General features: G+C 38.1%; 1 protein-coding gene across 5 annotated transcripts in view; it reads left to right on the forward strand.

Moving 5' to 3' along the window:
- Window positions 1-25,441, forward strand: part of FAS (Fas cell surface death receptor) — a 31,782-nt gene that overhangs the window by 4,946 nt on the left and 1,395 nt on the right. For 3 of the 5 annotated variants that reach the window (XM_029244632.1, XM_029244634.1, XM_029244635.1), the window contains 8 exons: window positions 7,783-7,945; window positions 14,073-14,210; window positions 15,267-15,375; window positions 17,101-17,159; window positions 17,304-17,390; window positions 18,593-18,654; window positions 19,719-19,743; window positions 20,481-22,179. In XM_029244632.1, coding sequence (XP_029100465.1) covers window positions 7,783-7,945; window positions 14,073-14,210; window positions 15,267-15,375; window positions 17,101-17,159; window positions 17,304-17,390; window positions 18,593-18,654; window positions 19,719-19,743; window positions 20,481-20,812 — 975 coding nt within the window. In that variant the 3' untranslated portion in view covers window positions 20,813-22,179. Of the gene's footprint in view, window positions 1-7,782; window positions 7,946-14,072; window positions 14,211-15,266; window positions 15,376-17,100; window positions 17,160-17,303; window positions 17,391-18,592; window positions 18,655-19,718; window positions 19,744-20,480; window positions 22,180-25,441 lie in introns of those variants that run through there. The other 2 variants (XR_003796947.1, XM_029244633.1) reach the window with 2 other exon arrangements.

The raw sequence follows: 25,441 nt of genomic DNA on the forward strand, positions 1-25,441 counted from the left end.
CACGTGCAACTCTCCATTTGACCAGCCCCTCCTACACTTTGTTGTCTGTTCCACCTGGATGCTTTACTCCTGTGATAGCCCTGGGACCCCTCTGGGCATTTAAGGACTCTAGGGTTCTAGTTTAGGACTTGGTAGCCCTCCCATCACCCATTTCCTCCACCAAAGATGACTTCTTTTCTTTTCGGGCTTATTTTTAGAAGGGTCATTATTTCTCCATGAAAAGTCAAATTCTGATTTGCAAGTGCAGAGCACAGATGCTGTTACTCTGTAACACTCTTATCTTCTCACATGTAAATGTAGTCGCCTGCTAACCTCAAATTGTGCTTCCTCCAGTTGGTCTTCAGCTGGGAGGAGCATCAAAATTACCACCAGGGTTATTAAATATTAAGTAACAGGGTTGAACATAATCATAAGGAGACCCCATTCTCAGAGATCCAGATTCTTTAGGTCTGTGTTGGGACCTAAGCATTTTTAAAATTTTTAATCCATCACTACACGATTCTAATGTCTTTCAGGGTTTTGAAAATGATTTTTCTAACTCTAGCACTAAACTCAAAATCTAATCCCAGATGAAATTCTCTGGGTTTCCTCATTTTGTTTTATTTATGGCTTGATTCAGTCAGGGGTCTAACCAGTCACGTACTCCCACTGCCTCAACTATCTCTGTCCCGGTCTTCCCAAGAAACTAGCCTTAAGAAAGAATGAAAACATTCCTGGAATAAGATTACCTTGTGTAATTTTATTTACTCATTTTGAAAAAAGTAAGAACGAATGGAATCTTCACTTATCTCTTTAATATAGAAAATTTTCTTTTGTTTTTATTTCAGTTTTTCAATAATGCACCTACTACAAAATGTCATTACTATTTCCTTACCCTTTACACAAATATATTCGAGATGCATTATACAATCGGAAATGGTGAACTATTAATGGTCTTTTTAGAATTCCTTTTTCCTAAAGTATTGATAAGTAATTAAAAGTCTAAAGAGCGAATGACCAGAACTAGCCTGTTGTTCCAGTTGTGTCCTGGACAGTAGGGGACAGTGAGATTTCAACCCCCTAGTGGGGCCTGTAAGACTGGGAAGAAGTTCAGGTTCCTAGGGGCCCCTGATGATTCCGGTTCTGAAGACTGTTTGCAAGCTCTTGTCTATTTAGTTCAGTGATAGTTCAAGATGGGAAATCCTAGTGCTCAGCTATGAGGAATTCCCAAGTGTGTATGCACCACTGACCTCCCTCAAATCCAGAATCTGAGGGAATTAAGAGATGGTGGTTTGGGCCTGTATTCATTTCCCGTGGCTGCCGTAACACAGCACCACAGACTGGGTAGCTTAAACAACAGAAATTTATTTTCTCTCAGTTCTGGAGGATAGAAGGAGCCTAGACCCTGAGGTAATGATCTCTCCCTTGCCAAGGAGAGAGGCAAGGAAGAGATCATTACCTTAGGGTCTAGGCTCCTTCTATCCTTCTCCCTGTGTCTTCACGTCATCTTCCCCTTGTCTGTGCCTGTGTCCAAGTTTCTTCTTACAAGGACACCAGTCATATCGGATTAAGGTGCACCCAAGGACCTCATTTTAACTAATTTCCTCTTTAAAGACCCTATCTCCAAACATGGTGACATTCTGGGCTACTTGGGGTTAGGACTTCACCATAGGAATATGGATGTGAGGGAGATACAATTCAGCCCATAGGAGTCTGAATCTCTTGAGCTAGCTGTGTGACATGGACCAGTCACCCCACCACCAGTTTGAGGCATAGCTTCTCCTATAAGATGAAGGGCTTGGCTTGGGTCATCTCTCAAACTCTTCACCATGATTACTGGAGAGCTTGTAGTCAGCTTGAATATTTATAATCAGCCTGAAGTGTGTGCTCAGTACTGAAAAATCTCGCTGACTGTTCCAGAGATGTCTACTTATTCTTGCTGCCATTTTTCACCACCAGACACCTTTTTTTTTTTTTCCTCTTCTTTTTAAAATTCTTTTCCTGTTTGCTTTGAACTTCACTAAGAACAGAAGAAAAAAAAAAGGTGATTTTTTAAACTTCCTTTTCAAACCCTAGCTCATCTCTTAGGGCCAATTGCCGCACTGCTTCTTTGAAGTAATGCTAATGGGATTCTCAGTTTCTTCCAGTAGTTTGTTTAATTCAGTCACTGCAATGTTACTCTATTTGTAATTGCCATATTAAATCTTGGGTGTTTATGATTCCCGGGAAAATGTGGAGAGCTTGTCAAAGTGAAGTGGTATACCTCAAGGGTGGTCATCAGTTTCTGGGTCTGGCCATTCCTGCTCCATTCCTGCTTTGTTTCTTCTATGTAGTAACCAGGTTGGCTATGAAAAGTGATTCATCACTGATGCAGATAATTAATAAAAATCCAGCTGTTCTCTCAGTTTCTCATCATCTGATACAAGGGACAAAGTCTCACGTCACCCTGTTTCTGAGAGTTTCAAATGGAGCAAATGCAAAGATTGGAGGATAGGAAGACTTCTGATTCCTATTTGTGCATTGCAGATCCCCACCCCTGCGAGGGACTCACAGTGGGTACGATGGCACCCAGGCTGGAGGAAGGGAAACCTAAACTCCCCTTCCTTTCAAGCTGCAGACCAGGGCTGGGAAGTTTCACCTTCCCTGCCAGCCAGAACCCCAACCTGGACAGTCCTGCTACAGTTTTCCCAGACTAGAGGGCAGGGGACTGACTTCTGGGTTCCAGGAAGTTCCTGCCAGACTGCCTCCACCTTCAACATGCATTTGCTTTGAAGGTTCATTGTATAATTAACACACAGGCGTCTTGCGAACAATTGTCTGAAAACAAATTGAGTTGTTTGTGTGCCTACCTGGAGAAAGCAACTAGGAAAGTAATTTGTAAACCTGAAACAGCCCAGAGGCGTTTGGGCCAGAGTTGTCGAGTCCTCCCTTGGCCAGTCCTAACTGTGGGTTATTGGACGAATCATTTCATATACTCTGTGCTCAGCTTCCTCGGCTATAAAATAAGGCCGTAATAATTCCTCATGTGTAGATTTATTGCGATGACCACGAGGTGATGTATGTGAATGAACTTTGTAAAAAGCTAGGCAAATGTCTAGGGTTTGGTTTCCTGACTTAACATTTTCACAAACAATTCAGAAGGAGAGAGAGAAGCAAATTTTCTGATTTGCAGAAAATATTAAAATCCTGTAGATAATGAAAGATGCAAGGAGATCCATTTTTAAAATCTATATTGAAACTGAGCAGATGCTCATATGGTCCCTTTCTGCTTTGACGTTCCAGGATTCTATGAGATTGCAGCGTCTATGGTTATGATTGGCTGTATGATCCCACTGTGTCTTCAGTGGTCAACATGTTAATTACCAGTGTGATTCAGGAGACATTTACCTTTAACTCTCTTAATAGCTAGCTGCTAATAATGCTTTTGCTGAGGTCCTCAGGTATGTCCCCATTTGGGCTAAGCCAAGTTCCTCTGGGTGTGACCTGCCTGGAAAGCCCTTCTCAGCTAGTCATCCACTTGCAACAAGTCACTGCCCAAATATCTTCTTATTCCGTGGCCTTCCCAGACCACTCTTCCTAAAACATCACTACCTCACCCTTCAAACTCTCCATGCCCCCAAGCTTGCTTTATTCCTTTAAATAGCACTCATTCCTCCTTGACATATTGCTTATTTCTTTGTTTCTTTATCGTTTCCCTCCACATGATGCTTAATATTATGTGTTGACATGACTGGACCATGGCACCCAGATATTTGCTCAAACATTATTCTGGATGTTTCTGCGACAGTTTTGCTTGTTTGTTTGTTTTGGTTGATTTGTACATTTAAATTGGTAAACTTTGAGTAAGTTAGATACCCTCTGTAAGTGAGTGGGCCTCATTCAGTCAGTTGAATGCCTTAATAGAATGAAGACTGAGATTCCCTAAGGAAGAAGGAGTTCTGCCAGACTGCCTTTGGACTTGAGCTGCAGCTCTTCCCTGACTCCTCAGCATACTGGCCTACCCCATCAGCAGAATTTGGACTTGCCAAGCCTTTACAGTTGTGTGAGCCAATTCCTTAAAATAAATCAATCTCTCTATCTTCACACACACACACACGTACACACGTGTGTGCGCACACACACAAACACTATTGGTCCTGTTTCTCTCAAGAACCCTGACTAATACAGTACACTTCATTTACATATAAACTCTATGAGAGCTAAGTCTTTATCTGTTTACTGCTCTGTTCTTGGATGTCTGTCTGGCACATAGTAGGTACTCAACAAAGTATTTACTCATTTAAGTAATTGATTAATGTGTTAGCTAATATTATTCCCAGCGGAATATAAAATTGAGGTCTCTCTGACTTTTTAGTCTTTGTCATGATGGAAATTTTAAATTAATTTTATTCCTTTTTTTCCCATTTGGTTATCATTTGCCTTAGTTTATCCACTTTTCACACCTTTGATTTAACTGATTTTCTGGCCTTTTCAGCTTTTTTGAAAAAAAAATTTTTTGAGCATTCTGATCACTTAGTTCTTTGTGGGTTTCCTGCCTTGTCACAGTCAAAAACACCCCAGTTTCTGCCTGGAAAGTTTGGGTTAAATCTTTGCATACTACAAACTTGAGCTAATGCAAAAACTTAAAAAAACACAAGCTGTGTGGAACACTGCTTACATAATATCTTGTAAGAGTTAGAACATGCTCTTTAGACCCATCTTTCTTTTTTTATCCTTGACATAATTCTTTGATGCTGAACTAAGTAGGAAATGTTTCCAGAAATTCAGCTCTGTGAAGCAGGTGTGATCAAATATGAGATGAGTTTGGCGCTGGTATCTGCTCCATGGCCAGTGATGTTTATGTCTTTCACTGTTCTACTCCAAGATTCACATTTCTCAAATTCTGAATGTATTTTTGGACAGTGGGTTTTGATTTCCGTCAAAAACTTCAAAACTAAAGCAAACTTAGAAAGTCCATTTCTTTTAGACATCTCCAGAACATTTAGTATATGCCCAGTTTTTTTTAGAAATAACACTAAGGTAACAATTCATACATGTTACATTACATAAATGTTAAGCACTCTCTGAGTGCTTGATCATTTAAACCAGGAATTGTGGACCTGCTTGTAATATTGTCACATGACTGCTGGATGAAATTAGCTTACCAAGGAAAAGATGGGACCTATAGCTGTAGGGGACACACACACACACACACACACACACACTATTGGGTATCAACTTTGAGCACCTTTGACTTGTCAATTTTGGCTACCCAATTTTGACTCAGATCTCTTTGAGTTTAAATCTGTGTCATTTTCTTCAGTTTCTGGTGAGAAACCAGAATTGAAAGAGAAGGAGAGCAAGTAACATCTCACTGTTAACTCCCTCTTCCCAGCAACAGGGGTGGCTGATAACAGAAAGGAGTTGCTTCTACTCAGTTTGGTTGTTTAGATTCTGTTTTCCATTATCTCTTGCAAAAAGGACTTACTGATTTCTTCTAGCTACAGAGATCTTTACATTTGTTTGAGAATTTTCATGTGCTGGCAATGTCTGGAATGTTACATGGTTAGTATATTTAATTTCTGACTGTCAAATAGAACAAAGTTTGTTATAGAATAAGGATCCTAAAAGGTGAATGACTTTCATTTGAAAGCCCTTCCCATCTTAGCAGTTAACCCTTTGGTGTGATTTCAATCACATTATTATTTCCTAAAGTGCCCAATTCAGTTACTGTTCATTAGCTATTAATGCTCTGATCTAGAAGAGGGACTAATATTAACAGGATGACAGGATGACCTTCTGTAGAAAAGGTAAGAAGTGGGGAACTGTCATCTTGAAAAGAGAAATTGATACTAATAAATACTTTTTGTTCAAAGCTGCTTTAGAAGCAGATCATAGATTCAAATGTGTTTTAAAAAGTAAGAGTCATGCAAATATAACGTTAAAAAATCCCCCAATGATTAATACATTACAAATAATATGCCCATGTGCAAATCTGCTTTTGGAAACTTAACATTCATTTTCGATTATAATCAATGTTACTTGTCTCTGTGTTCACAGGACCTGGCACATAGAAGGTGCTAGTGAAATGTCTGTTGGGTTGAAAAGGTAGTGGTTTGATAGTGAAGCCAGTACATTTAGGCATAATTCCTCTGATCTGTTTACCATTTCCAATTATTCTTTACATAGAATTGTTCATATAGAGAAAGTAAGCTGTATTTTATCGTGAGTTGGGTGTAGGGGAAAAAACACTGTAATAAGAGTGAGGAGACTCAGACAAGTCCTAGCTCTCTACCTTTTGCTCATGAGTGACCCTGGATAAGTCAGGTATTTTCTTGATATTTTGGTGTGATATACCCTCCTGGAGTCTGGATGTTAGAAATGTATTTTTCAATACATCAATACATCCATCCCAGGAGGAAAAGATGGCAACCGCATCTCCTTCGTCCCTCCTTCCTTGGAGGTCCCATGGTATCTTGTGACTTAGAAGGGATGCAGGCTTTGGTGACAAAGGGGGAAGGGCTAAAAGGGAAGATGTGGGGACTCCTGTGGCAGTGATTTATACGTGAAGAATATTTAGTTCCCTTGACCCAGAAGATGCCATAAAGTAGAAGAAAAAAAGTATACCATAAAAACTATGAAAAATGACCTTGAGGGAAAACTCCTCAGAACCAGTAGTTTAAAATTTTTTGATGCTTAGCAATGAATTTACATATTCCACATAAGATGAAAAATTATTTGTATTTGTGTTTAGAGAGACAAACAATAAATGTTTAGAAAACCTGAGAAAGGAATCAAACAGACATTACCTCCAAATGTTTCCATACATTTTAGAGGCTCATTTTTCTAAGGAACTCAAGCCAACTAAGATGAATTTGACACAGTGTCACTTGGACCTATGGGTTTTGTCTCCAGAAAAAAGGAACAAATAATAAATTAAAGATTGGTTCTCTATTAAGAGAAGTTCATTTTTCCTGAATAAAAGTGAAGAAAATCCTGTTGGGTTTATTGTATGGTTAGATAACCAGGAAGGATTTATTGTATGGTTAGATAACCAGGAAGGAGTTCATCAAAACTGTAGATTCTATTGCTATATATAAAAAAGGAAGAAACAGAACATGCTGTAGCTAAGTACCAGGTTTGGGAGAAATTATCACTATTTATCCTCACAATAACCCTTCAAGACAGAAAGTACTGTTGTCACTTACAGATCAGGAAACTGAGGATCAGTGAGGCCCTTTGACTTGCCCAAAGTCAGTGTTGGCAGCAGAGCTGGGATTCAAACCACAGTCGTTTTGAAATTTCATGTTTTTTCCTACTCTGCTATGTTGTCCCTCACTGGAACTTAATAATAATAATAATAATAATAATAATAATAATAATGCTTACCAGCCACCTATTTATTATGTGTGAGGAATTGTGCTAAGAACTTGAAGTGCATTATTTTATTTAATCATCACAGCAAACCTATGAAGAAGAGATTATTTCCACCTTATAGATAACAAAACAGAGACATGGAGAATTTAAGTGACTTTCCCCTCAATCATAGGGCTGATAAGTGGGAGCCGTGACTTTTGAGCCCAGAGCTGTGGCTCCTACCATCCATGATGCTGTTTCTCGGGTAGTTTGGAGAACTCGAGGTCTGGACTGTCATGCAATTGATCTGCTCCTTTTTTGGAGATGAGTCAGTGGAAGGATGGAACCCACGTTGATTTTGCCTGTGCACGGCAAATAAAATACAGCCATTTGGGGCGGCTTACACCTGTTTACCAAGTTGCTTAGTTCAGAAGTCAGTAAAATTCTCTTCATGTTTTTCATTTACAGATATTTACCTCCATTGCTGGACCATTGTCTAAAGGTGATAATGCCCATGTGGCTGATAGCAACTCTGAGATGCTGAAATTGAGTAAGAATATTACTAAAAGGGAGAGCTGCGATGAAGGCCTGTATCGTGAGCACGAATTTTGTTGTCAGCCGTGTCCTCCTGGTATGTTATACAAAAAAAATCTAGCGATCAGAATGAAAATCAGGGTGAGGAGTAGCATATAATAATAATGAAGAGAGTGTTTTTATAGCGTTTAGTTCTCCTGCATTATGGCCTGACTGGGAAGGAAAAAAATATGACATTATTTTCCAAAGACCAGCTCATGTCATCTTTATCACACTGGTTTGATGTGAGAATAAGTAAATATAATTTATAAATGACATGTACCTCAGAAATGAGAGGATTTATTTATTTAGCTCCATTTTTCAATAGCAAAAGCAGAATAATTTGTGGATATTAAAACTTAGCACATCAGACTGGTGAGAATATATCATAATAATTGTGGAGCTCTGAAAGCAAGGGACTTCTATCCTTAAGAGATGTCTCAACACTTCCCTTCGATCAGAAAGTATCTGAGCTGTTTGTCCTAGCACTGAAGCCTGCAAAATACATTTGCATTTTACAACCAAATAACTAGATAAGCTAGGAAAGCAACGGAGAAAAACCAACCATTTTTTAAAATCAGTATTTTTGAAATGAAAACCAATTTCAGATTGGAAATCCTTCAAACAGTAGCAAATTGGAAGCTAAGCAAAATGCAATTGGGCAGACTTTTTTTTCAACATGGAGTAGAGTTGACTACTATTTTATACAGATATGGATCTCCCAGTTGCATTGTGAAGGAAAACAGGAAGATAAAGGAAAACAACACATGGGCATATGCGATAGCTTAATAGAACCATAAAGGATGGTGGTAAGTTTCATGTTTGGCTTTCCAGGCCTCCAGCACTCTAGCTGCTAAACAGGCACGGGCCCTGTTTATAAAAAGATTCTAACAGTCCATCTTGGCCTTCTCTCCAGGTTTTAATAACCCTTATGGAAAATCTCTCATAATCTAACCCATTTACATTTAAGCGTATTCACATTCACTCTTCTCCAAATGAGAATGAAGAATGGCTTTCTGGCTTGTTTGTAACTTGCTAAACACCATCTATTTTTCCTGTGAATTGAGACCTTTACTCCTATTTTTAAAACCTAAAATGCAAATTAAAATGAAGCTAATAAGCTTTGACTATCAAACTGTTAAGGACTTTGTTTGCTTTTTGTTTGTTTGTTTTGCTTTGTTTTATTTTCGTTTTAGAAGTGATCTCAGTCCTGGTGAGTTTGCTTGTGAGATAACTCTCATATGTCATTCTTGGAATGTAAATTGTTAAAAAACCTTTTAAGAAGGAAATTTGGATATGTGGATCAAAACTTTGAAAATACACTGACACAGTAATAGGTTTATAGAAAAATGTCTTAAGAAAATAGTCAAAAATAAAAGAAAATATTGTATGCATGACATTTCACTATGATACCCAATGATGTAAGATTAAGTAAATTTTGGAGTATTCAAAGACTGGAATATTATGTATCAATCAAAGTCATGTTTTCTGATATATTTCTGATATAAGCCTCAATGTATATAAATTCCCTTAAGAGATTTCTAACTGATCTGCTGGCTGGATTAACTAATTCTCTCTGCTCCATCTCTAAAAGATCCTGGATGGTGTCCAATATATACTAAACACTCTTTCCACTTCTATTCCTTTTTTTTTTAAATTTTAAGCTTATCAATATTCAGATTGCTTCCAAATTTGTTTATGCTCATTGGTGTTGTGATATTAATATGTAATTTAATTAAATATTACATAAACCAATATATGAATACACAGAAAAAACAGATTTTATTTCTATGAAAATTATTTTGAATGCTTTGGAGAATTTCAGTAAAGTTGGGTTACTAAAAAAAATGTTAATGTATTAGGTGGAGGCAAAATACATGGAAAAATCACAAAAATGTTAAAGCCTTTCATACAGATTATTGGTGTCTTTAAGTTTTCTTTCCATCAAAGAGAAAGGAAGAAAGAAAAGAAAGAAGGAGGAGAAAAGAAAGAAAGAAAGGGAGAAAGGAAATCAGGGACTTCCCTGGTAGTCGAGTGGTTAAGAATCCGCCTTCCAATGCAGAGGACTCGGGTTCGATCCCTGGTTGGGGAATTAAGATCCCACATGCCACGGGGCAACTAAGCCCACATGCCGCAACTACTGAGCCCACGCACCTCAACTAGAGAGTCCATGTGCTTCAAACTACAGAGCCTGTGCACTGCAACAAAGATCCCATGTGCTGCAACTAAGACCCAACGCAGCCAAAGATAAATAGATAAATAAAATAAAGATGAAGTCAGATTTTGCCCCCAAAAAAGAAAAAAGGAAATCATAGGTGATGCATTTTGGATGTGACTTAAGTGAGAAAGACTATAGAATTCTAATAACTTGTTTCTACATCACAAGAGTGGCAAATAATTATATAGTTATATTTTATAAATTGAAATATTGACAGTATTTTTTTCAATGATCCCTTATGTGAACTGACATTTTTAATCAAAAAAGTCCTCATCACATCACCATATCCAATAAGAAGGATTCTATGGTACACTGCATACATTTTATATATATATATATATATACACACACACACACATACACACATATATATGCACACACACACATATACTCACATGTATATATGTGTGTCTTTATATGCATAGGAATGCACCAAAATGAAAACAGTATCTCAGAGCAGTTGACATATAGGTGCTTTCTACACTTTCCTAAATTTTCCAAATTTTCTACAATGAGCATATGTACTATTATACTCAGAAACAAATATATTTTAAAATATTATTTTCAAGAAAACAACTACTTTTTAAATATTTTGATAAATTTAGGTTGTATACATTGGAGAAAAGAAAGAACTTGTGATATTGTATTCCTGTCATGCTGTAGGCATTGTGCCAGGCACATTCTGCAAGGTAATTCATTAAAGAGGCCAATTCATTTAGAAAGCAGTATAATTCCACTGACAAGCAATTAAAGTTGTACTTTGGCTTGGTTTTCTTAAACATACTGCTGCAATGGTATAGAACCCTTATGCACTGTATTTAAATTTGGTTCTGAGTTTCCACAATGTATTTTTTTTTCTATTGACCTATCATTGCCTTTGTTTACTAAAATATTGTATATGTTTAAATTTCATAATTTGTTTATGTAGTATTTTGTTTTATCAAAAAGAATGCTATGAAATCATTAAGAAAGTCATGTTCCTAGGAGAGGCAGCTTACATTATTTTTGCTGTTCATGCACATACAGCAGATGAAACTTTAGACTTAAACTGCACACCAACTCTGGGAAACATCCAGGAAGGTATTACTGGACACTTCTGCTAACATCCCATTGGCTGGGACTTAGTCACATGGCCATGCAAAGGAGGCTGGGAGATGTAGTCTTGACTCAGGGCAGCCATGTCCCCTGGTAAATATCCTATTCCTATGGGAGAAGGGAAAATGGATATTGGGTGACAATCAGGGATCTCTGCCACATTGACTAATCCTTTACAAAGTCCTAAATTAGGGAGAACGTAAAGACATTGTAATGTGTTGAACTGTGTACTAATCACCATTTGCAGTTAGGTTTTTGGCATCCAGAGTGGGCATACCAAGTAAATAATTCCTCCATAGAGTGATCCCAGGAAGGCAAATGGGGAAGCTTTGACTTCAGAGAGAGAGTTATGGGACAGTGTTAAAAAGGAAAAGGCAAAGCAAGTGAAGAACCATGTCCCAGGGCACACATTCTCCAGTGCAGCAGACAAGCCACAGGGACTGTGAGATGAAGGCAGAGAAACAGGACAGAGCCCCTGACCTCAGGGAGCTTCCAGTCTTGGAATGTAAACTCCTACACTTTACCTGCTGTGGTAACACTTCAAAAGTTTTGTCTTAGTTTGTAACATGGTAGCTGAAATCATTACCAAGCAGATACTGAATAATGTTTAAAAGCTCAAGTTCTGGCATCAGACCCTGCTTTCAAATCCTCCATCTGACACTTAGAGGATGACCAACATATTTTGGTTTGCCTGAGACGTCCCCAATTTTAGCACTAAAAGTCCCACATCCTGGGCAAACAGGGATGGTTGGTCCTCCTAGCTATTAACAAGCTTCATGTCCTTTGGCAAGTCACTTGACTTCTTTGAATCTGGCTCTTTAACTGTAAAATGGACATAATAATAGTTCTGACCTTTTATGATTATTGTGAACATTAAATGGAAATGTGTTAATAGTGTTTAGCAGAGTCCTTGGCTTAATAAGTGCTAATATTATCATTTATTATTACCATTATAAGAATTGTTATGGATCTGATGGGTGCACATACATTCTACTTGCATTCTTCTGGATGGAAACTACATGCTGTACTGGAATAAGTGAAATTGAGTATTTGTGTTGGTTTTATAACATATTGCTCATGAATGGCAAGGAGCTACTGTTACTGAGGAATTTTCTTTTCAAATTTAATATAGATCTCCAGTGTTCCTTCTTTCACCTTCTCTGTATACTAATCTTTTTTGTTGTTGTTCTACTAATCTTTTTTTGTTGTTGTCATGGGATCTAAAATGAGAATATTTTCTGAACAGTCATGTAAAGTAATTGTCTGAAATGTTACAATAAATTTTCTTTTAAAAGGCAAAAAAAAAAAAGAATGCTATGAGGTTATTAAGAAAGTCATGTACCTGGGGAAAGAGCATAAATTATTTTTGCTGTACATGCGAGGGGGACAGATTAGATTTTGCCTATTCTTTTAAATTAGTTATAACATAATAATTACAGTCACTAGTCAGGCTTTTCTCTTAGATTTCCCTTTATATTTTCTATCTCTTTTGTCTTCATTCTCTATTCACTTGCCCTAAACTAGCTTTCCCCACAGCACTTATCACCACTTGCCGTCTTGTATTTATTTGTTCATTGCCTGCTTCTACCTTGACAATGTGAAGCCTGTGGAGACCAGGCTTTGTCTTATTTCCTGCAGTATCTCCAGCTCCTAGAAAGTGCCTGGCACACAATAGGTATTTAATAAACACTTCTTAAATAAATGAATTTTCCAGAAGGCATTGTTGTATAATGCTTACTAATAGAAATCCAATGACTCATTTTATTTTTAAAGTAAATAAAAGTAAATGCGAATATGATTTAAACTTTTGCGTATTAAGATAGCAAACCTGGTAATAAATTTTGTTGTAAATATGTTCATGCCTGCACATCATAACGTATTCTGTCCCTTAACGGCAAAGGAATAGAAAGAAAGGGGAGTGAAAAGGGAACTGTGAGCGATTACTAGGCAGGTCCTGTGCAGTAATGTTAGCCATGCAAGAGAAGTATGATTATCTCCATCATATGCATGAAGAAGTTAGGCTTAGAGAGATTAAGCACTTATTTTTGTTTGTTTTCTTTTGTTTTATTTGGCTGTGTCGGGTCTTAGTTGAGGCACGTGGGATCTTTTGTTGCAGTGCACTGACTTCTCTCTAGTTGTGGCACATGGACTCAGTAGTTGCAGCACAAGGGCTCTGTAGTTGCGGCATGCAGGCTCTCTAGTTGTAGTGCTCAGGCTCAGTAATTGTGGCACGCAGGCTTAGTTGCCTTACTGCATGTGGGATCTTAGTTCCCTGACCAGGGATCGAACCTGCATCCCCTGCATTGGAAGGTGGATTCTCAACCACTGGATCACCAGGGAAGCCCCAGATTAAGAACTTTGTTAAAGATATTGTTGCTATTAAATATTTGACCAAAGTCTTTAGAGCTTCAAATGTTCTCTTCCTTAAACAATACTGTCCTTGTTAGGATTTGTGGACTTTGGAAAGTAAAATAAGTCAGAGAAACAAGAATTAACTAGGTAACCTCAGTGGCCAGTGGCAGTCATCTCTACCATGAATATATACCTAGCAACCTTCTTTTCTCCTCCCCCCAAAGTTGGTAAAGGCGTCTCTTCTAGTGCTTTTTTGGTCATTCTAACCTCTGTTTTATATGCTCCTATTTTTAATCATCCTATTTCTGTAGGCATATTCCTTAGTGACTCTTTTAGCTTTTGTCTTGGGAGAAATTCTGTCTCTTGCCACGATTTTTACAACAACTTTCTCCCCTACTATATTTATATTTCATTAGCTTAGCCCCTCCACTCCTGTTTTATTATCATCCCTTCAGACTTCCCTTGCTGTTGCATGACTACCTTGCGTTTAAACACTTGCTCCGTTTTTTTTCTTGGGCAGGCAAACGGAAAAATGATGATTGCAAAATTGAAGGAGGTGAACCAGAATGTGTACTCTGTGCAGAGGGGGAGGAGTACACAGACAAGAACCATCATTCTTATAACTGCAGAAGATGTAGAGTTTGTGATGGAGAACATGGTGAGTGTCTTAATAAACAATCGAAAGGGACCAATCATGGTACTGTATGTATCACCATGTATAATACAGTCTGAAATTGGGACCTATTCTGGCACTATGTCAGCATACAGGAGGGACAGGATGGGCCTGGCTGGGGTGAAGCAGGACCAGGTACTGAGTGGCATTTATGAGTCAAGTCTAGGCAATTCTCCCAGATGTAGGAGAATGACTAAACGTAAACATGGTGAACAGGGTCCATGAGCTCCAATCAAAACTGCGGGGACTTTTTTTTTCCTGCTTTGATTTATGCTTGTATAATGGCTTTTGTTCTTAGCCAGAAAGAGCTCAGACTCCTTCAGATACAAGGACAGAGGAACCCAAGAGGTGGGTGGTTTGCTCCCCCTTCTTTGGGGATCTGGTTTGTCCTGATAATTCCAATTGGGGACCTGAATTTTCATGGATATCCCAATCTATCTTGAGGGTTCAGATTAAAATAAAACAGAAGTATTCCCAGTTTTGTTAGACATCAAGAACTCTCTGGATGTAAAGCTTTTCTTCTCCCTATTTAGGCTCTAAAGCAGTGTTTCTCAACCCTAGCTGTACATTAGAATCAAACAGGAAGCTCCGAAAAATGCCAACACCTAGGTCCCGTCTCAGAGCAATAAAATCAGAATCTCTAAGTGAGGGTTTTGGCATTGGTCTGATTGAGTAGGTCTGGGCAGGGCCTGACACTCTGCATTTCTAACAAGCTCCCAGGTGATGCTGATGTTGCTGGTCTCTAAGCCATACTTGGAGTAGCCAGGCTCTAGATGAGAAAAAGGGAGCCATTTAAGTACAGGTGGGGTTGTCTAGGTTGCTGGATTGTCTGTCTACTTAAAACTCTGCTAAATGATTTCAACTCTTTCAATCTGGGGTTGCGTATTTGGCATTTAAATGCTAGTTGTGTTACTAAAGGTGTGATGGTGTGACTGCTAACAAGCGCTGGAACTCAAAAATCCATGCAGCTCCTGCCCATCCTTTTCATTGTCCATTTATAACTAGCTGCTCTAATTAATAGTCTGCAAATTGTTTTTCTAGGCCTAGAAGTGGAAAAAAACTGTACCCGGACCCAGAATACCAAGTGCAGATGTAAACCAAACTTTTTTTGTAACGTATCTCTGTGCGAACACTGTAACCCTTGTACCACGTAAGTTTTAGTCTTTCTCTGGTTAAAACACTAGGTATATCTTGAGAGAGAATGATTTCCTAAAGGGAAGCCTCCAAGCAACTAGATAACCATTTCTTCACCCAAACATCCTATATCTAAACATTTATTGAACACCTCCTATGTGCTTGATACTGTGCTGGCTGCTCAAGCCAACGATATGAGCAGACACGGGCCAGGCTTTGAAGGTCTAAGGCTAGAGGCAGACAGTGTCAAGAAAAGCAGTGGTTATTGTGTTCACACCACGTGGCAAGAAGAGACTTGTACTCAGAGTGTTGAATTATATAGGAAAAGCTTTCAACTCTGCCTGGGGAGATGGGTAAAGATATGACACGTGGCTTGAGTCTTGAAGGAAAGAAAGAGCCTTACCAGGTGTACACGGATGGAAGGGACATTCCAGGCAGGGGAACAGCCACTGCAAAGAGATAAAAGGAAGCTCTGGAGAACAGACGACCTGGCTGGAGTGTAGGAAAGACTGAGAAGGAGCCAGGATCAGATCATGAAAGACCTGTCTTTCATGCTAAAAGAGCTTGATTTTGACCCAAAGATAGAACACCTGATTATAGATTTCACTTTTCTTCTGATTAATTGGGTGATTTTGAGCAAATCACTTAACCTCTCTGAGCTTCAGTTTCCTCATTCATAGATGCAGATAATATTCATTTGTCTTATCAACCTAATTTCTGTGAAGATCAGACTGGGTAATATGTGTTGTAAAAACAGCTTTCGCTTTGTAAGATGTTGTTTTGTATAAATATAAATATTTAGGATTATATTCATATGCCTCTCCTTAAACTTGTAATTCACCTTGGGAAATTTTTAGGAGTTCACTTAGTAGACTTGAAAAGCAGAGACACAATGCCTTATGTCTCTTATTTACTAGAAAGTGTTAAATTATGTGCAGTTAACCTAGACTCTCCTTTCTAGCCTAAGTGTCTGAGAGTACGGTCATGGTGACAGTGTAAGTGGGGATTGGGAGGGGAACTAATGTAGTAAAATAATGATAATAATAATAATAATTCTAAATACCTCACAATCTTGATTTAATTTTCTTTTCACAGTAACGCTTTGAGGCAAATAATATTATCTCCTTGTTATTGATGAGAAAACAGGCTCATGGTGGTTAAGTGACTTGCCCAAGCTCACCTAGTTAAGTAATAGGCAGAGCCAGGTTATAATTCAGACAATTTGTCAGTGTTTGGCTGTCTGAAGAAAATCCCACAGGAACCTCTTGAGCGCTGTAATCACCACTTGATGCTAAAATGGGTAACCTTTAAGGACCACCTAGGTAGACTCCCTAAGCAGCAGCCTGGGCAGTGGCTATTGTCTGGCCATTTTATTGTTCTATGGGACAGTTTGGAAATTGCTTTTGGAAATTTATGATTTTAAGAGCACAGTTTATGACCAAATTAAACTTTATTTTTGTGTCTATTTCATCCTTTTTCTTCTATGTTGATGTTTTAATACCTTCTTTTACCTCAAGGCATTTTAAACCATAGTCATTCTTTGGGATATTTTTCATCTAAACAACCAAATTATGTTATGAATTTGCACCAGTGTAGATGCTAATTTAGAAATATTTGAGGGGATATGTTTGCCAAAAATGCGAAAATGAATAAAATGGCCCTGGATTTATAGTGTGTCATTGAAAACGATCAAGGAATCAGTCCACCAGGCTTTCTGAATTCCCTCTGTATTTTTTTCTAGGTGTGAACATGGAATCATTGAGAAATGCACACCAACCAGCAACACCAAATGCAGAGAAGGTAATTATTTCTTTTTATGATTATATTCTCCTTTCTTCCAACCCCACTGTAAAATATGAAGAAAAGCCAATCCAAAACTTTTGATTCTTTGAGAGTACTTCGTTTTAATCTTAAAAATTGCTTACTTTCATTTACCATGTCCAGTGTTCCAATCTACAGGATCCAGATCTAACTTACACAGTTTATGGGCCCCCCTGATCCTCATTCTAATATCTGCACTAATATACAGGGGTAAGTTCTTACTTTGTTCAAACTGTAGATTGAAGTAACTTGGGAAGTAGTTGTTCACAAGAATTCCCTCCTGTCCCTACCTACCAGGAGAAAGAAAGCTCCTACCAGGTAGGCAGCTGTGGTATGGTGTTAAATTCCTGTTTCTAAATGCACCCCTGAGAGCTGGTAAGAACAGATGATGTTATCATCTCTCAGCTACTGTTTTTGAGCAACCATTCTGGGGCACTGATTGGGTGTTCCCACCCTCCCCGTGAACAAGGGTGTTTGTATTTAGGCAGTAGCTGAGTTGGCCAAGAATTGGAAGTAGTCCTTCAGTCTACATTGAGATCATCCCATGCACAAAGAGAATTCAAGGAGCGAAGGCATTGCAGGGGACACTTGATAAATTCACCCCTGTCTGTGCCTCCTTTCTCTTGTCCAGACTCCATGCTTTTTGATTATTTCTCCACCTTAACTTAAAATACTGTGGCAATACCTTTTATGTGAGGGTTACTTAGTAAAGTCAGCACGTAAACCAAAATTGGCTATACTTATAGTTACTCTAGAAAAATCCCTTTAGATCATTCATACAACACATGGTGGTGCCAACTTTCAATAACTCTGAAACATCCAATTTTTCTTTTTCTGTTGGAACAAATCACTGTTTCTCCAGGTCAGCTGAAGATAAAGAGATTGCCTTGCCATTAGAGATCGTTTAACTAAAAATATAAACACTTAACTTGTGCTTGGAGACTTCTAGATTTCTTTCTTCCACCTCATACTGACTTCAAGGCATACACTTATTGAGTATATATATTTGAATTATTTGTGAGTGTGTGTACTTGAGTTTTGGGGCATTAAATGTCACTTCATGGCAAACTGATGTCGACTTTCCACAGCCTATGGCTTCTGTGCCCAGCTTCAAGCCAGAGAGAGGGAGTGGTGATGGCCATACAATAAGTCAAAAGCCAGCTTCAGGCTAGGCCAGTGTGTGGTAACTGGATGGCTCCATTAAGGTGTGGCATATCTCTAGACCACTTGACTCGGTGGGATGGAATTTTCAAAATCAGGACGAATCTGCCTCTATGGTGCTCGGTTGCTTTAAATTTCAATGAATGAGTTTCTCCTTTCTTCTCACACTTCTCTTAGTATGAGAGTATATTCTCACATGCTTCCTACAAGGCTGAGACCTGAGTCTGATAGAAATTTCTTGGATCTTTCAGAGGTGAAAAGACGGCGCAGGAATAGAAAGAATGGTCACCAGAAATCTATAGCCTCAAATACTGTAAGTGTTGAAACATGCATCAGCTTTCTTAAAAAAATAGAGAAGGTAGTCCTTCAGCTTTTTACCTTTACTTTTTTAAAAACAAACATTTATGATGCCTGTGTGTGCATGGGTTAGAGGGGCATCAAAAATGAATTAAGATATGGTTCCCAGTTGATAAGAAGCTTCTATACAAATAACAAGAATTAATTCTTAGTAATAAATTCTCACTTACACAAAGGGAGTTGAGAAAAGGATGCGGCCAAGCTTCCATGTTCCATGTTGGTATTATCCTGAAGAGAAGTGCAGAGAGACATCCTTTACCAGAGCAGGGATTCCGTATCCAAGTCCAGGCACAGAGATAACACTTAAAGCCATTGTAAAGGTACAACTCAGCTCTCTCCAGACACTTGTTACCTTATCTGTCACCATATCTTTTTACAACATGGAATCAAAGCATTTCAAATAGCAAAAGAGGGAGTTCCCTGGTAGCCTAGTGGCTTTCACTGCCATGGCCAGGATTCAATCCCTGGTCGGGGAACTGAGATCCCAGAAGCCACACACAGAGCGGGAAAAAAAAAAACAAAAAAAAACAACCCACACACACATATAGCAAAAGATACACTGGGGAGAGTAACCAGTTCACTTGATGAATAACGATTTTCTCATTTGGGGCCAGTGAGGCTTAGGGTTCTTTAAATCAATATGGTACAAAATCATTTCAACTTAAACTATGTTGCCGTGTCAAAAATTAGAATAGTTACAGTAAAGAAAATTTTAGAATGATTATGGTTATTATGTCTATTTTCATGAGTCTATATAAAGAATAATCTCAGCACATTCCACAAATTACTTAGGTTCCTTGCCTCCGTAAAAAAAAAAAAAAAAAAGCCAATATTCCTTAGTTTCTGGTTAGGCTGGAAGCTTTCAAAATAAAAATTTGAATGGTGAAAGAATCCTCCTTAGTCACTTAGTCTAAATTTATACATTTAGAGTATTTTATTACGTTTAGAGTATTCTATTACATTTAGAGTATTCTAAATATATTTTGTCTTTCTCCTTCCCCCCATTTTTTTTCTCCCCAGGAAATGATGCCAGTGAATTTCACAGGTAAAACTTTTATCATTTTATTTCATCGAGTTGGCTTCCTTAGGAGTCACAGGCTAATCTTAGAGTTAAATAATTTTGTGAATTTCAGTAACATATAGTGGGGTCTTGCCGTTTCTTGAGGTTCCAGTTCTTCCTGCTCACCAAAAAGGGTTTATTAAGCAGTTTGTTTAAATGTATAACCGATACTCAGGTAACATAAGATGCTGTATTCTGAAGGCTTAATTTTCCTTCACAAGCAGTTAGGTGTAGTATAGAACTCCTGCCTACATTGACTCGGAGGCTAATCTGAATTGTAGACTCAGTTATTATTGGTGTATCCTAGTTCCGTAACAACATTCATGATTCTATTCTGTTCTGTTCTTCGACCTGTGAGTCAGTGATAAGATGGTCATATAAACTCTTGGCCAGCCTTTTAGATGTGTGGGTCATTGATCATCAAATCCACACGGACGTTAGAGGTGATCTTTTCCAGCCCTCTTACTTTATAGATGAGAAAAGAAGGCACAGAGATGTTATGTATCTTGCCCAGGTAATAGAGCAAATTACTGGGGACACAGGAGGAGTTGGGATTAGAACCCAAGGTTGTTTCTGTTTTTGATTTTCCCTAACTGGCTCTTTAGATCTCTAGGACTTACCCATATTCTTAAGTACTGTAAGAGGAGAAATAAACATGGTTTTCAGAAGTGGGACTTTTGTTCAGAAAAACAAATTTTCAGAGACTATTCTCTATTTTTCAGACATTGACTTGGGAAAACATATCATTAGTATTGCTGAACAAATGAAAATAACTGAAGTTAAAGAATTTGTTCGGAAGAATGGTATGGAGGAAACTAAAATAGATGAGATCAAGCACGACAATCCTCAAGATACAGCTGAACAGAAAGTCCAACTGCTCCGTAATTGGTATCAAAGTCATGGGAAGAAAGATGCATATTGCACTTTGATTAAAAGTCTCAGAAAAGCCAAACTTCATGCTCTTGCAGAGAAAATTCAAGATATAGTCCAGAAGGACATTACTAGTGAACATGAAAATGCAGACTTGCAAAATGAAAATGAAAGCTTGGCTTAAAGTGAAAAACAACTAACTCAGTTCTAAGAATCTACTAAAGAAAGATTAATGTTCGAATAAGTTCTGGGTAGCTGCAAGCTATAAATATTGCTTGGCTTTTTTTTTTTACTGGGTGTGTTTTCTTTTTTCATTTATTAGATTTGTAGAGCTAATACATTTACAGGCTTTGAGCATCTCATGGTTCTGCCTTCAAGGATGTTTAAAATCTAGCTGGGAAGACGGACACAGTTAAGAGTAAATACAGGGGCATGTTAAGTACGCAAAAAAGAACGTATGCAAAGGACAAAAGATTTCAGATCATGTTCAAGTATCTAACATATGATTCTGTAAGTATGAATGTAATTAACATCTGTAAATACAAATGCCTATCCACAGACTGACCTCATTCCATAAATCAGTAGATGTGCTCTTTTGTTGTCATGTCACAATCAACTGGCTCTAAATTACCTCCCCAGCTCCACTGATAATTCTAGAGATTTTACCATATTTGTAAATTTTGTTTACAGTTTTGAGAGGAGCATACTCAGGGAAAGCTTACACATACATCTGAATGTAGAATATAATAAAGTTCTACCTCAAAGGTCTTTGCACAGATTATTGACATTTCATGGTGAAATATTTCAATTTTGAATTCACATAGAAAATGCAGACTCAGTTATAACGCTTGGCTATTTTATATTTGTTTGTCACTTTGGATCAAAATAATCCACTTCTTTCTCAGGTGTCAAAACATTTTGATCAGGAAAGAATTACTAGATCATTGGCACCTCTCCATTTTCTCCTTGATGTGCGTCTTGGTGGCCTGTGCACCCCCAGACTTGGAAGGACTGCCTAAGAAACACTTAACTGATTCATGCAAAGCTGGGACTGCCCTTGGAAACACCTAGCTTAGTTTGGAGAGACTAACTGGTCTTACGGAAGGTAGCTTTGTGGCATAGCATGAACCCATGTCTACCACCAAAGCTGATAAGGTAGATTCTTATTTTGCTCCATCCGCCACAAAACGTTCAGCAACTCCCCATGTGTTCTCTCTTGATGCAAAGGCAGCTTATACATAGCAAAAGTGAAATCATATCAGGTTTCAGGAATTGCTCTTGTTATTTCCTGTAGCTTCTTAGACAAACAAGCCCCTTTCCCCACTACCACTTCCTTACTTTTACATTTAAACACTTTCGAAAGTTTATACTAAATGTGAATGTTAATAAATACTATTAATATTTATATAGTTGTAAGCTGAAGACAGTTATAAGCTGAAACAGATACTCAGAACTACCTAAAGAGCTTCCATTGATGGAAGGTGTTTTCCTCTTATGTTTGGAAATAGAAAATATAGGTAAAACTATTTAATTAAAATCATGTTTTTGGTATCTCTGGTTATCTCTTTTTTTGGTGGGGCCTTGCTTTTTGTTTTTGTTTTCTTTTTTCCATCTATTGCTAAATGTAACCTGTTTATAAATCTTTCATCCTTCCTTTGGTCTCTTAGGAGGTATTTCCTTTTTAAAGCCCTTTAGTAGTTAAATAATTTCCTCCATAGGCTGTTACTCTCAAAAATACCCCTCTCCTAAACACATAATTAGTTATTATGTGAGGATTTACTATAACAGGATTATATATCAGGCACTGAACGTGTGGTTAAGAAAGTAAATATTTCAAAGGGTTGGTTTTACTGGTAAGAAAGCTAAATGGGGATTTTGAAATAATCCTTCCTGCATACTTTCCGTTTCTGGCTACGTAGTGACCACTGGACTATCTCTCTTTTTTAAAACTTAATTTTAATAATATATTTTGTTTAACCCATCATTTCCCAAATATTATCATTTCAAATGTAAGCAGTATAAAAACTATTAATGATATAATTTACATTTTTTTTCATAGTAAAGCCCACAAACTCTGGTTTGTATTTTATTTATACTTACAAGCACATCTCAGTTTGGACTGGTTACGGCATTGATAGTTCAGGTCTATATCTTTGTTAGGGCAGATCTGGTAACCTTGACTCTATGGCTGGTTTAGCCCTACTACTAAAGTCCAGTATTCCCTGTGGCTTTTCAATGGGATCTCTTCACTCTGGTTGGTTGGGGTGTCAACAGTCTCCTACTCCTATGTCAGCTTTGGGAATTGTTCTGCTTACAGCACCCGTAGCTGTTCTTTGCTGGCTCTTGGAGTCTTATCCCTGCATGTGCACATAGTATCATCCGAAGACTCCAGAGAATCTCTGTACCGATTTCCGGAACTCTTTTTCTGTGTAGCTTCCCTCTTTTCAGTATTCTGTTCCGAAAAGCCTGGCAGCCTCCGCCTCCTAAACTTAACCTTCTGCCCCTCAACTTGACAAGATGGCTGCTCTCTGCTTAGAGTCCCTCCTGTACTAGGATCGGGAGAGGGCTTGTGGGCAGGAAGGCTCAGTGGTCATAGAGATCACCTCATTAGTTTCTCTTCTCTAAGGGATAGTCCGCACTGTTACCTGGTTTTCTGGTTCTAGACAGCAGGGGGGGCAAGTCTGATACTAGTTAATCTTCACGGCCAGAAGCAGAAGTCCTACAGGCACACCTCATTTTATTGTGCTTGGCTTTATTGCATTTCACAGATACTGTGTTTTTTACAAACAGGTTTTGTGGCAACCTTGCATCGAGCAAGTCTATCAGCGCCATTTTTTTTCCATCTGCTTACTTCATGCACATTTTGGTAATTCTTGCAATATTTCAGACTTCCTCATTATGATTATATTTGTTATGGTGATCTGTGATCAGTGATCTTTGATGTTACTGTTGCAAAAAAAATTACGACTTGCTGAAGGTTCAGACGATGGTTAGAATTTTTTAGCAGTAAAGCATTTTTAAATTAAGGTATGTACATTTTTTTGACATAACGCTATTACACACTAAATAGACTGCAGTATAGTATAAACATAACTTTTATATGCAGCGGGCGACCAAAAAATTTGTGTGACTCGCTTTATTGCGATACTTGCTTTATTGCGGTGGTCTAGAACAGAATCCACAGTATCTTCACCTTGTACTTTGCAAGGTGAAGTTGAGTTAGAGAACATCCTGTACCTACTCTGGTAAGTTCCAATCCGAGAATTTCAGGTTCCTTTGGGAGGACGAGGGAAGTTGAGAAGGTCTTGGGACTTGGTGCTATGGCTCTTTCCCTCATAGTTTCACTTGAGTGTGACCATTCCCAGTAATCACAGCCATGATCCAGAGCTTGAGGTGGCCCTTGGTTCAAGATCACCCTTATTGTGGTGAACCTGGTCTGGTCCTCTTTGTGGCGGACATCCTGGGTAAGAGTGTCACCCATGAGCTGTAGAAAAAAGGTTATTTGTAGAAAGAGGTCATAGATCATATGGTGAGACTTGCTTACTCAGATATCTTGCTCTTCCACATTGGTTTGCATACGGAGTTCTCCCAACATCGATTTGATCAGAAACTTTTTAGCTATTGAATTATCAGTTTCTGTAGAGCTGTCTGGATAAGGTATATAGTCAATGCAACTTAGAATTTTGTCCATCCTCGCTCCTGAAAGGTAATGTATCTGAGTATAGAATTTTATGCCAGAATACTTGCAGTTTTCCCTCATCACTTTGAAAATGTTAATCTACTGTCTTCTTACATTTATCGCTGCTGATGGAATGTCTGCTGTTGGTCTAAATATCATTCCTTCAAAGGTAATGTTTATTTTTTAATTCTGATAAGTTTTAAAGTTTCCCCTACCTTTTCCTTGGTGTTCTGCTGTTTCACTACAACGAGCTTTGATGTAGATTTATTTTTACTTAACTTATTTAATAAGAGTAAATTTTTAATCAGAAAGATAGGGCTGTAGCTTCTGTCCTGTCTGGAAAATTCTCAGCTATTTTCTCTTTCAGAAGAGTTTCTTTTGAAACTCTTAGTATTATCTGGTGAAGCTTCTTGGCTTATTCTTCAGGTCTCTTACTTTTACTTTTTTAATTTTTTAGTATAATTGTCTCTATATATTGCATTTGGGGGAATTCCTCTTCATTCTCTTCAAATTAACTCTTTTCTTTCTTACTAATCAGGCTGGAGTATTACATCCACTGAGGTATATAGTTTGTTGTCTACATTTTTCATTCTTAGCATTTCTAAGGGCTTCTTTCACACGTTCACTTGTACCTGTTTCATTTCTGCTTGTTTTTCATTGGCAATTTATTAGAGTTCAATAGATTTTATTCTACCATCTATCTCTTTCAGGATCTTACAGTTATTTTAAAGTCTTTTTTAGAATTGCTTTGTTATCTTAACCTTAACTGCAGTGATTTCATGCTGATTTTGTAGTGTGGCTTTTCTGGTGTGATTTTCTTCTTGTATTTTTGAGCTCTGTAGGTTCATCTTGAATAACAGATTTGGGTTTTTTCTTATTTCTCTTCACTCACCTCTATCTAGTAGTTTTGTGGCTTCTTTTACCAGGGCTTTCAGAGTCCCCAGTTCTGAGCCTGGATTTATAGATGTGTTTTGCAACTCACAGCCCTTGGTGACACTGGGGCTGTCACATATTCAGTCATGTATCTGGAGGCAGCTTGGCTCAGTTCCATGTCATGAGGTTGTGCCTAGGTCTTCCCGGATCCCAAGCCCCACAACATCATATAAGCCATAGTCCCAGGCAGTGTTTGGCAGA

Source organism: Monodon monoceros, unplaced genomic scaffold (assembly GCF_005190385.1).
Source record: "Monodon monoceros isolate NGI ecotype Baffin Bay Population unplaced genomic scaffold, NGI_Narwhal_1 Super_Scaffold_4, whole genome shotgun sequence".
NCBI lineage: Eukaryota > Metazoa > Chordata > Mammalia > Artiodactyla > Monodontidae > Monodon > Monodon monoceros.